The sequence below is a fragment of the Lampris incognitus genome, chromosome 5, assembly GCF_029633865.1.
Source record: "Lampris incognitus isolate fLamInc1 chromosome 5, fLamInc1.hap2, whole genome shotgun sequence".
In the NCBI taxonomy this organism is placed as follows: Eukaryota; Metazoa; Chordata; class Actinopteri; order Lampriformes; family Lampridae; genus Lampris; species Lampris incognitus.
The window spans coordinates 62879725-62892055 of record NC_079215.1 but is presented as its reverse complement, the minus strand read 5'-3'; the positions used below and the strand labels follow the sequence as shown (position 1 = coordinate 62892055).

The 12331-nt window shown below is 39.4% G+C and overlaps 1 protein-coding gene across 1 annotated transcript in view; it reads left to right on the top strand.

Annotated features, from left to right (window-relative positions):
* Positions 1–6881: 6881 nt before the first annotated feature.
* The window catches only part of LOC130113258 (immunoglobulin mu heavy chain-like), a 75862-nt gene continuing 70412 nt past the window's right edge, over positions 6882–12331 (top strand). The window contains exons 1-2 of the mRNA XM_056280818.1: positions 6882–6927; positions 7038–7338. Coding sequence (XP_056136793.1) covers positions 6882–6927; positions 7038–7338 — 347 coding nt within the window. The remainder of the gene's footprint in view (positions 6928–7037; positions 7339–12331) is intronic.

Sequence of the window (12331 nt, the reverse complement as noted above, 5' to 3'; positions counted from 1 at the left end):
TACTGGATACCAATGAAAATATGTTTTGTTTTGTTTTTTTTACAAAGAAAGGATCTCTCTATATATCCGCTTACTGTCCACAATAGTGGAAGCATTATATCCACCAAACATGGAGCATAAACCCCTCTTAGAATACATACAAGCAGTGGACAGAAGCAGCCAAAGCAGAAACATGATACTGAGCATTAAAGATGGGTAATGTCTCAAGTTACTGTAAATAGCATGGGGTGTTGTGTCTTTTTGTTGCTGTACACTCAGACAGTAGTGGGGAGGAATATGTCCCACATGACACTAAGACAACTTTTTGAGGAAGTAAGATGTCAGTCAGTAATGTTAGCAAAGGGGACTTAACACATAGTATTTACTGTGAAGGAAACACCTGCTGTCAACAGTAATTTGGGTGAATATGAATATTTGCTGGAGAAGAGAAGTACACTAGAAAATAGCAGAAAATAACTCTCGATAACACCAAGGGCTAAAAGGGACCAAAGTAAAATAAGTGCTGGTACTATTGCATGAAGGCAAGAACAAAAACGATGACTAAAAAGAGTCTCGTTGATCAGCAAAACCTGATCTCATCATTTATGTAACAATACTAAGTACACATGAGTTATGTATTTGTGTGGAGCATTTTACTAGTTGGTATATACAGTACAAAACACCTTGTAGTTCCTCTGCTTTGCTGCTCAGGACATCCACCTGTCAGTTATTTGAGTGAAGCAGGTGTTTTATTGTGCAAGACGGACACATCAAAACAGCCCAAATGTACTCCACATACAAAGTAATCCTTCACATTCACTTTCTCAAGCTGGAATTAAAATGATCCAGCAATCCAGTCTTTCACTGAAATCTAAGACTGACACAAAGAACATGTCCACTTCTGTATTTGTGTCAGGTCACCAAGTTGTTATTCAAATCTCTCTTGAGAAAGAAATGTAAGGTTTTGCTGTGTGTGTTCAGGGAAGATTATTAGAAAACCAGCAATCAAGCTCTATTCATATTTACATAAGACTAGTGACTATTCCTGGAACACTTTAGTATGTAGGTGTCCTATTCTATGCAAAGTATACTTCCTTGTTAGTCCACTATAAGAAGTTCATACCAGGCTCTTAGTTGGACCAGAAGAAGAGCAGCTCCCAGCAGTTCAACTTCAACACAAATCATGTTGTCTGTAGCTCTGCTGCTGCTGCTGCTGGCAGCTGGATCCTGTGAGTCTCTTTGAGGGAGAAACATTCAGGACCACAAAGCTTCTTCTGTTTATCCTTTCTGCACTGAGGCACAAAGTTGAGTTTTCAACTTTTTTCTCTCTCTTCTACAGGTGTGAACAGTGAGCAGTTGAATCAACCAGCATCTCTGACTGTCCAGCAGGGACAACCACTGACCATCACCTGTCAGGTCTCTTATTCTGTTAGTACCTACTGGACAGCCTGGATCAGACAGCCTGCAGGAAAAGGACTGGAGTGGATTGGATGGATATATACTGGGGACACAAACTACAAAGAGTCACTAAAAAACAAGTTCAGTATGTCTTTAGACGCTTCCAGTAAGACAGTAACTCTAACAGGACAGAATATGCAGCCTGAAGACTCAGCTGTGTATTATTGTGCCCGAGACACACAGTAACACAAACCACTGGTAGACCTGTACAAAAACCCTCTCTGTCCCTGAACAGTTAAGAGATGATCCACCAGATGACACAACCTCAACTCACTAAAAACTTCAACCACTGTTTCCTGATGAACCACAAAAACACCCTTTGAATAAATGTAAAAGTAGAAAAGTGGAGGGAAAATAGCATTCTATTGAGAGTATCTAAATAAACCTATTTATGGAGAAATATATAAAGGTTTACAAATCTTATCTAAATTCACATCTCATTCTTCTCCAAATAAATGGGTGCCATATTAGGACTATAAGAAACTTTATATTTTAATAATAATACCACTAAGTTAAACTTCTATAGCGCTTCTCTAACACTCAAAGTGGCTTTACAATAAACGGGGTGAAAGAAGACAACAGATAAACACAACAGACATACAGGGGTGGAGGGGAAGGGGGGCTACGAGAGGGAGAAGCAGCAGCCACACACGGCGGCAGCAGTACTCTCCCACTTAAACACTCACAAAAGGGCAAGAAAAACAAAAAACCACAGCAGTGTAGACGTTGAAGTTGTGTAGGGGTTTACCCCACAGACCCGATGTATCCACTAGGTGGCACTATTTACCCCATAGCTGGGGGCTGGGTGGTGGGCATCAGGGAATCTCCACACACCCCGGTGGGCCTGCGTACCGCACGTGTAGGGGCCAGACCTCCTCCGAGTCCCTTGTAGACCAGCCAGGGTCCAAGATGTAGCCAGTTACGAGAAGAAGGATGCTGGCGTCATGGGAAATGTTTGGCATCTGATACTGACGCACGACGCACCCTTAGCGTCTGTGTGAGACGCACCAGGCTTTCACCTGACTTTAAACTGAACACATCCGCCGCAATATGTGATGCTCAGAGAGGTAAAGGTAAAGGAAAGATCAGCAATAATGTGTATTTGAATAAAATAAAGGACGTCAGACCAAAACTTTTTAGTATGTGTACAAAACCAAAACAGATGCAGAGCAGTTTCAGGCATAGTAACACACAACGAGCAACCAATATCAACATCATTTTTAAGCCTTTTAAGATATAACTTAGCAGGGTAGAATCTATGAGTCCGTTTAAACGTGATTTCTCTCACTTTATTATTTAACAAGTATTTGAGAAGTCCAAACTCTTTTCCAAGAAATATTCCCCACAATTTTTTCCCACAAGAATTTTACATAAGGTATTGATACTATATGTCTTTGGAATGAAGCTCTAATACATCTATTTCTACTTTTATGATAATTTGAAACACAGTTTACTGATTACAGATCCATCCAGCTCTATAGAGGGAACAACAGAAACTCTTAATGTTGAGTCTCTTATCAGCATCAGAGCACCGGAAGGAATGGCATCAAAAACAACTGCATACTCCTTTGGAGGTACTGGGATTTTAAATTTTGATAAAAATTCAGAGTAATTCAGCAAGTGACCTTCTGAGTTAAGCAGTTCACCCACCAACCTAATATCATTGTTAAACCAGTTTCCAAAGAATAATGAGTGATTTTTATGAACGATATTCCTGTTGTTCCATATTAATTATTTACGAGGAGAGAAGTTGTGTTTATGTAGGAGAGACCAAGCCAATAGAAATTGCTTATGAAAGTTTGATAATTTTACGGGTATTTTAAGAATATCATAATTGCATTGTAGAACAAATTTCAGGCCACCTATTATAGAAAAAATATAATTAGGGATGAAATTCCATAAGGAAGCGGTGTTTTTCACGAACTGTCTTATATAATTACTCTTAAATGTATTGTTTAATGTTGTAAAATCCAAAATGTTTAATCCTCCACAACCAGTAGTATTCATAATAAAAGTTCAAAATGTGTCTTGTTATTCAAACAAAAGGTTATCAATATTTTTTGCAGTTGAATTCTCAACAGGGAAGGAAAGAGTGACATAAGTTAGTCTTGAAATGCCTTCAGCTTTTGAGAGAAGACGTCTCCCTCTTAATGATAGCTCTCTCTGTAACCATATATTACATTTTTTTGCCCGGCCTTTCAATGACTGGCTCAAAATTCAAAGAACATCTTACAGATTCATCTATTCTAATATTTACACCCAAATATGTAACTTGATTCTTAATTGGAATACCACATACAGATGACATTTCACATGTCTTGTGAGGCATTAATTCACATTTGTTCATGTTTAAACATAAACCGGAAGCATTGGAAAATTCTTAATAAGGTCCAAAGCACGAGGAATTTGAGTAGCATCTTTTAAGAAGAGGGCTGTATCGTCTGCCAGCTGACTGATGAAGACCTGTCTGTCCGCAACCACTACACCCTGCAAATCACTATTGGAACTGTAAGTAGCAAGAAGTTGTGCAGTGATCAAAAAGCGATAAGGGGAAATGGGACAACCTTGTCTAACTCCGCGATAAAGGTTGAACTTGGAGAAGTACTATATTTTAACTTAATTGAGCTACTACCATTATTATAAAGAGTTTGATGGTTTTACAAAAGAAGTCCACAAAACCAAACTTTGATAGGGCTTTGATAGGGCAAAAGTAGTTAACGTTGATTGTTAAGTACTTGGACTTGACCTAGTAGATTGTAACATGTCTGTTGCAGAGATTAATGCACATTTTTTTGGAGCTACCAAATAGAGATGTTCCTACGATGCTATCTTGGTCCTTCCCCAACCGCCATAAAAGTTAAGATGATAAAGACGAAGTAGATGACGTGACGAGGATACATGGAGGAGAGTGAAATTACAAATACAGAACAAGAGGAGGCATCCAAACCAACCCAAGATGGGGGAGATGAATTTGTTACTAAAAGGGTTGCAACTTTTGTTGTGTGGACATGGTTTGGATTTAGAAAACCCAACACCAAACAGAAAACTATACTCTGCAAACTGTGTCACATAACAGTCATTGCTGGAGGTGGACATACTTTTAACTCAAGTGTTGTCCCACTGTACTGCCCTGTATTTTTTGGTACTAGTGAGTGGAAGGGCTGAACAAAAATACCTGGGACCTATAAGTGGCACCAATCCCCCAACACACACACACACACAGACACACACACATTGGTGATTTAATTTATAAAGAGAGGGCAACTAAAAGAGCCAGTTGAAGCTCGTGTAAGTCGTAATTTGGTTTTAATTATGAATGCCATTAACTTAAATTATCCTTAAAGTATGCTTACATTAACATTTTAGATTGTCTAATTTTGGGCCATGGCAAAGTTAGTGTAGTACAATTCTAATTTCTAATGCTCTAATATTTTATTTGATTTTTTATACACTACCGTTCAAAAGTTTGGGATCACCCAAACAATTTCGTGTTTTCCATGAAAAGTCACACTTATTCACCACCATATGTTGTGAAATGAATAGAAAATAGAGTCAAGACATTGACAAGGTTAGAAATAATGATTTGTATTTGAAATAAGATTTTTTTTACATCAAACTTTGCTTTCGTCAAAGAATCCTCCATTTGCAGCAATTCCAGCATTGCAGACCTTTGGCATTCTAGCTGTTAATTTGTTGAGGTAATCTGGAGAAATTGCACCCCACGCTTCCAGAAGCAGCTCCCACAAGTTGGATTGGTTGGATGGGCACTTCTTTGAGCAGATTGAGTTTCTGGAGCATCACATTTGTGGGGTCAATTAAACGCTCAAAATGGCCAGAAAAAGAGAACTTTCATCTGAAACTCGACAGTCTATTCTTGTTCTTAGAAATGAAGGCTATTCCATGCGAGAAATTGCTAAGAAATTGAAGATTTCCTACACCGGTGTGTACTACTCCCTTCAGAGGAGAGCACAAACAGGCTCTAACAGGTACTATTTAATGAAGATGCCAGTTGGGGACCTGTGAGGCGTCTGTTTCTCAAACTAGAGACTCTAATGTACTTATCTTCTTGCTCAGTTGTGCAACGCGGCCTCCCACTTCTTTTTCTACTCTGGTTAGAGCCTGTTTGTGCTGTCCTCTGAAGGGAGTAGTACACACCGGTGTAGGAAATCTTCAATTTCTTAGCAATTTCTCACATGGAATAGCTTTCATTTCTAAGAAAAAGAATAGACTGTCGAGTTTCAGATGAAAGTTCTCTTTTTCTGGCCATTTTGAGCGTTTAATTGACCCCACAAATGTGATGCTCCAGAAACTCAATCTGCTCAAAGAAGTGCCCATCCAACCAATCCAACTTGTGGGAGCTGCTTCTGGAAGCGTGGGGTGCAATTTCTCCAGATTACCTCAACAAATTAACAGCTAGAATGCCAAAGGTCTGCAATGCTGTAATTGCTGCAAATGGAGGATTCTTTGACGAAAGCAAAGTTTGATGTAAAAAAAATCTTATTTCAAATACAAATCATTATTTCTAACCTTGTCAATGTCTTGACTCTATTTTCTATTCATTTCACAACATATGGTGGTGAATAAGTGTGACTTTTCATGGAAAACACAAAATTGTTTGGGTGATCCCAAACTTTTGAACGGTAGTGTAACTGTAAGCAATATTGTATGAAAACCAAGAACAACAATAAGCAAAGAAGCAGCCAACTTGTGACACAAATCTGATCTTATCTTTTGTGTACAAGTTGCTGAGTACATCTGAGTGACCGATTAGTGTATAGGATTTACTGCAATATATAATCCAGTAGAAAATAAACAAAAACACTTTAAAACCTGTTCTTTTACCATGCTGGTCAGGACCTCCACCTTTAAGTTATCTGAATGAATCAGACTTGTTATTGTCTGAGACAAATGCACCAAAACAGCCCAAATGTCCTCCACCTACAAAGTAAACCTTCCTACTGACTTTTTCATGGTCGGAAATGAAATGATCGCGACAAAGAAATTTTCACCGAAATCAAAGATTTGATGAAACCAAAAGGAGCACTTCCATATTCATCTTAATTAACCAACTAGCATACTGTCCACATCTACCTTCAGAAAGAAATGTAAGGTTTGCTGTTAAATGCAGAAAATTTGGACACTTTGTTTGTGAAACTAGACTCCATAGTTCACAATACTGGATATAATCCAAAACCAGGACATACCCATTTGAATGATTATGACCCTCTCTTAAACGTGTTTATTGATTAATCATAAAATACAGCAATTGCAATCTGTTAATATTTGTAAATAAGTACTCCACGTTCTTTGAATACATTATTGTGGCGGGGTGATTTTCTATGCAAAGTATACTTCCTTGTTAGTCCACTATAAGAAGTTCATACCAGGCTCTTAGATGGACCAGAAGAAGAGCAGCTCCCAGCAGTTCAACTTCAACACAAACCATGTTGTCTGTAGCTCTGCTGCTGCTGCTGCTGGCAGCTGGATCCTGTGAGTCTCTTTGAGGGAGAAACATTCAGGGCCACAAAGCTTCTTCTGTTTATCCTTTCTGCACTGAGGTACAAAGTTGAGTTTTCAACTTTTTTCTCTCTCTTCTACAGGTGTGAACAGTCAGCAGTTGAATCAACCAGCGTCTCTGACTGTCCAGCCAGGACAACCACTGACCATCACCTGTCAGGTCTCTTATTCTGTTAGTAGCTACTGGACAGCCTGGATCAGACAGCCTGCAGGAAAAGGACTGGAGTGGATTGGAATGATATATACCGGGGACACATCCTACAAAGATTCACTAAAAAACAAGTTCAGTATCTCTTTAGAAGCTTCCAGTAAGATAGTGACTCTAAAAGGACAGAATATGCAGCCTGAAGACTCAGCTGTGTATTATTGTGCCGGAGACACACAGTAACACAAACCACTGGTAGACCTGTACAAAAACCCTATCTGTCCCTGAACAGTTAAGAGATGATCCACCAGATGACACAACCTCAACTCACTAAAAACTTCAACCACTGTTTCCTGATGAAACACAAAAACACCCTTTGAATAAATGTAAAAGTAAAAAAGTGGAGGGAAAATAGCATTCTATTGAGAGTATCTAGATAAACCTATTTATGAAGAAATATCTAAAAATATACTAATCTTATCCGTATTTACATCTTATTAATGTTCAACTAAATGGTTGCCATATTCGGACTATAAGAAACTTTATATTTTGTTCTAGATTATGTATTTATGTTGTTTGGAAATTATAAGATAAACACCACAGTAAAAGAAGTGATCGACAATCGCTAACTAGAAAGAGTATATGAAAATAAACTCCTAGGTGTGACACTAGACCACAACATCTGCTGGAAACCTCACATTTAACCTCAATTCATTGAGAAGCACAATATGTTGACCGGTAGACAGTACAGGTTTTGACCAAACAGATCGACATCTCTGGCACTCACCGAATTAATTGAAGGAATAACTAATTGCATAGACTAAACAAGTTTGCTGAGGGAATATTTATAGATCTAAAAAAAAAAATCTATTTGACACGAATTATCATAATAGATTAATAGACAAATCGGAAAGGTAGGGTATCAGAGGGGTGGTACAGAATTGGCTAAGAAGATATTTAAGTAACAGGCAGCAGTTTGATAGGCAAACATGAATTGTCATGCATGGCTATTACATGTGGTGTACCCCAGGGGTTGGTTTTAGGCCGAAAACTGTTCATTCTCTACTTAAGTGATATATGCAACATACCAAAAATATTAATATTTGTTTTATTTGTGAATAACACGAATATATATTTGTTCTGGTGAGAATTTACAGCAGCTTTTGGAGGTGATCACAATAGAAATGGAAAAATTAAAACTGTGGTTTGACAAAAATAAATTATCGTTAAATCTGGACAAAACAAAGTTTATGTGTTTTGGAAAATTATAAAATAAAAACACCAAAGTAAAGGTAGTGATAGACAATGTCCAACTAGAAAGAGTATATGAAAATAAATGTCGAGGTGTGATACTAGACCAAAAAAAAAAGTGGAGGGAAAATAGCATTCTATTGAGAGTTCCTATATAACCCTATTCATGAAGAAATATCTAAATATCTAAAAAATTACTAATCTTAACTAGATTTGCATCTTATTGCTGTCCAAATAAAAGGTTTCCATATTGGGACTATAAGAAACTTTATATTTTGCTCTACATTGTGTATTTATGTTGTTTGGAAATTATAAAATAAACAGCAAAGTAAAAGTAGTAATAGACAATGTCCAACTAGAAAGAGTATATGAAAATAAATGTCTAGGTGTGATACTAGACCACAACATCTGCTGGAAACCTCACATAACATATGTGTGAGCAAAGCTGGCAAGGAGCATTGCAGTCATGAGAAAAGCAAGACACATTCTGGATCATAAGTCATTGTACACTCTGTATTGTTCATTTATTTTACCATACCTGATCTACTGTGTGGAGGTATGGGGTAACACCTACAACACCAACCTACAACCATTATGTACACTACAAAAAAGAGCCATAAGGATAGTTAATAATGTAGGATATCATGAACACACCAACAAGCTATTTTTAAAGTCAAGTGCCTTGAAGTTCAGGGATTTAGTAGAATTTAACACAACACAAATAATGTTCAAAGCAAGAAACAATCTACTACCGAGCAATGTACAACAAATATTCCCAGATAGAGAAGGGGAATATAATTTGAGAGGGAAATTAAACTTCAAGACATTATTGTTTGTACAGCTTTGAAGAGCATGGGCATTTCTATCTGTGGGGTAAAATTGTGGAGCAGTGTGAGCATGGAACTCAAACAACGTACAAACACTACACAGTTCAAGAAGAAGCACCAAGGTGTGATTATCAACAGATATAGGCATGATGAAGAGATGTGCTACCTGTCTAAGGTTTACTGATCTCCAAACAGCAAACACTCCTAATAAAATGTTTATATTAGTGTATATCTGGGTTGTTTTATATCTTCCATCCATCCATCCATTATCCAAACCGTTTATCCTGCTCTCAGGGTCACGGGGATGCTGGAGTCTATCCCAGCAGTCATTGGGCGGCAGACGGGGAGACACCCTGGACAGGCCGCCAGGCCATCACACAGGGCCGACTGTTACGGCCACGGGTGTGTCCGTGTCCGTATAGTTGTGTTGTGTTGCCTCCTGTATCTAACCCTCCCTCTGACTCTACATCCAGGTATCCTCCAGGTGCTCCTCCTCACCTCACCAACCGGGCAACAAATCGTCCAGTTCCATCAGCTGTCCAGTGTCCCATGTAAACCCCCCCCCCCACGTGTCTTCAGGTCCCCGGCCAGCTGGTTTAGTTTGTGTGATTTTCTTTTGTGTGTTGTAGCTACTTTGTGTTTATGTCTTTGTCTCTGTAGCTACTTTGTGTTTGTAATGTCTGGCCCGTTTTCATTTAAGTTTTGCATTGTTTAAATCTTGAGTATTTTGAGTTGTGTTTAGCCTTTAATTTGTTTAGTTCTTTTGGGCATGGGGGTCAAGGTAAGATGCCCATGAGCAAACACCCCATCACGTAGCTTACCTCTGTTAGACACACTAGGTTAGCAGTGGCTGCCACTTTTTGTCTTTAGGCTTGGTGCTTTTCAGCACTGTCGGGGGGGGGGGGGGTTACTTTTGTTAGTAGTGTATTGTTTTGGCAACCGTTCGGTTCCCTTGTCCTGTCATGGTGTTAATAAATATTTATATTTTATTATATATAAACGTTTATGTCTCATGTGTTGCACCTTCACCTCAATGTTACCCAGTACACTAATTGTTGCACCCTCATCGGACCGAGGGACGTGACACACACACACACACACACACACACACACACACACACACACACACACACACACACACACACACACACACACACACACACACACACACACACACACATTCATTTCATACCTAGGGACAATTTGGATTCACCTGGCCTACATGTCTTTGGACTCTGGGAGGAAACCCACACAGACACGGGGAGAACATGCAAACTCCACACAGAGGACGACCCCCCAGGGTTGGACTATGCCGGGGCTCGAACCCAGGACCTTATTGCTGTGAGGCGAGCACGCTACCCACCGTGACACACACACACACACACACACACACACACACACACACACACACACACACACAATGAGGAGCGGAATATCAACACAAATACAGGAGAAAAGGTTTTAATACATTGCAGTACAGCCCTGTTTCGTGCGTCGCGCACTCATCAGCAGCTGGCGAGTGTGCGACGAACGAAACAGGGCTGTACTGCAATGTATTAAAACCTTTTTTCCTGTATCTGTGTTGATATATACAGTGCTGCTTGAAAGTATGTGATCCCCTTGAGCAGTTTAGATGTTTCTGTTGTTTTACCATGATTTTCTTATTCTATCATCACCAGTTTTTATGTATGAAATGTCAGATATATGTTTATCAGTTGCATGTACTTGTTTAGTGGGACTTGTTTAAGTAGCCCAAAAACTACATGAAACATGGAATTAGTGTATGTGCAAAAGTAAGTGAACCCCCAGCTGCACTGGTTAAGTCAAGCAGGTAACAGACTGAGGTGAAACACATTTGGGTGCTTAATTAATCATTTAAGCAGACCAATGAAATGAGACATCCTTGGGAAAGGGTTTGGCCTGCACTAATTAAAAGACAGAGGAAACCAACCAAACCACTGTGCTCCCATACAAATCAACAATGCCGAGAGCAAAGGAGATATCCGAGGACATGAAGAAGAAGGTAGTGACAGCCCATCAGTCTGGGGAGGGATATAAGACCATCTCCAATAGATTCCAGCTCCATCCATCTACTGTAAGACAAATAATTTACAAATGTAGGGCCTTCAACATGACAGCAACTCTGCCTAGAAGTGGACGCCCATCAAAAATATCACCCAGAAGCACCAGAAAAATAATAAATCAGGTAAAGGCCAACCCACACATCACCTCTAGAGAGTTGCACACCTCTCTGGTAGCATCTGGGACAAATGTGCATGCATCTACAATCAGACGGAAATTGAATAGCCATGACATTCATGGGAGGGTTGCTAGAAGGAAGCCTCTGCTCTCAAAAAAGAACAAAGCTGCCCATTTCAACTTTGCCAGAGAGCACTTGGACAAACCAGAGACCTTCTGGAAGTCCATTCTCTGGACAGACGAGTCCAAAATAGAATTATTTGGTCACAATCAAAACCAACATGTTTGGAGAAAAGCCAACACTGCATAAGAACCTCCTCCCAACAGTGAAGCATGGTGGTGGAAATGTGAAGGTCTGCGGCTGCTTTTCTGCTTCTGGACCTGGACGACTCCATATTATCCAAGGAACCATGAATTCTCCGGCATATCAACAAATTCTTGACCAGAATCTCCTGCCATCAGTCAGGGAGTTGAAGCTGGGACGAAAATGGATTATGCAACAAGACAATGACCCAAAGCATTCCAGCAAAACTACAAAGGAACGGCTTCAGAGAAAGAGGATTCGTACTCTGTATAGGCCCAGTCAAAGTCCGGATCTTAATCCAACTGAAATGTTGTGGTGAGACCTGAAGAAGTTGGTACATACCAGATGTCCCTCCAACCTCTCTCAACTGGCTGAGTTCTGCAAGGAGGAGTGGGCAAAAAGCCCCATAAGCAGATGCAAGAGACTGGTTAGTGGTTACAGAAGACGTTTGGTTGAAGTAATGGCTGCAAAAGGAGGAGCCACAAGCTACTAATACAAGGGTTCACATACTTTTGCACATGTTAAATTTTCAGTTTTTGTGAAATAAACTACCTTTGTTGAATTAAATAATGAAAATATATCTCTTTGTGTGTGTGTGTCCATTATTTGGAAGGTGTGCTTTACAAATTGGGATTTGGATGTATGTGTAAT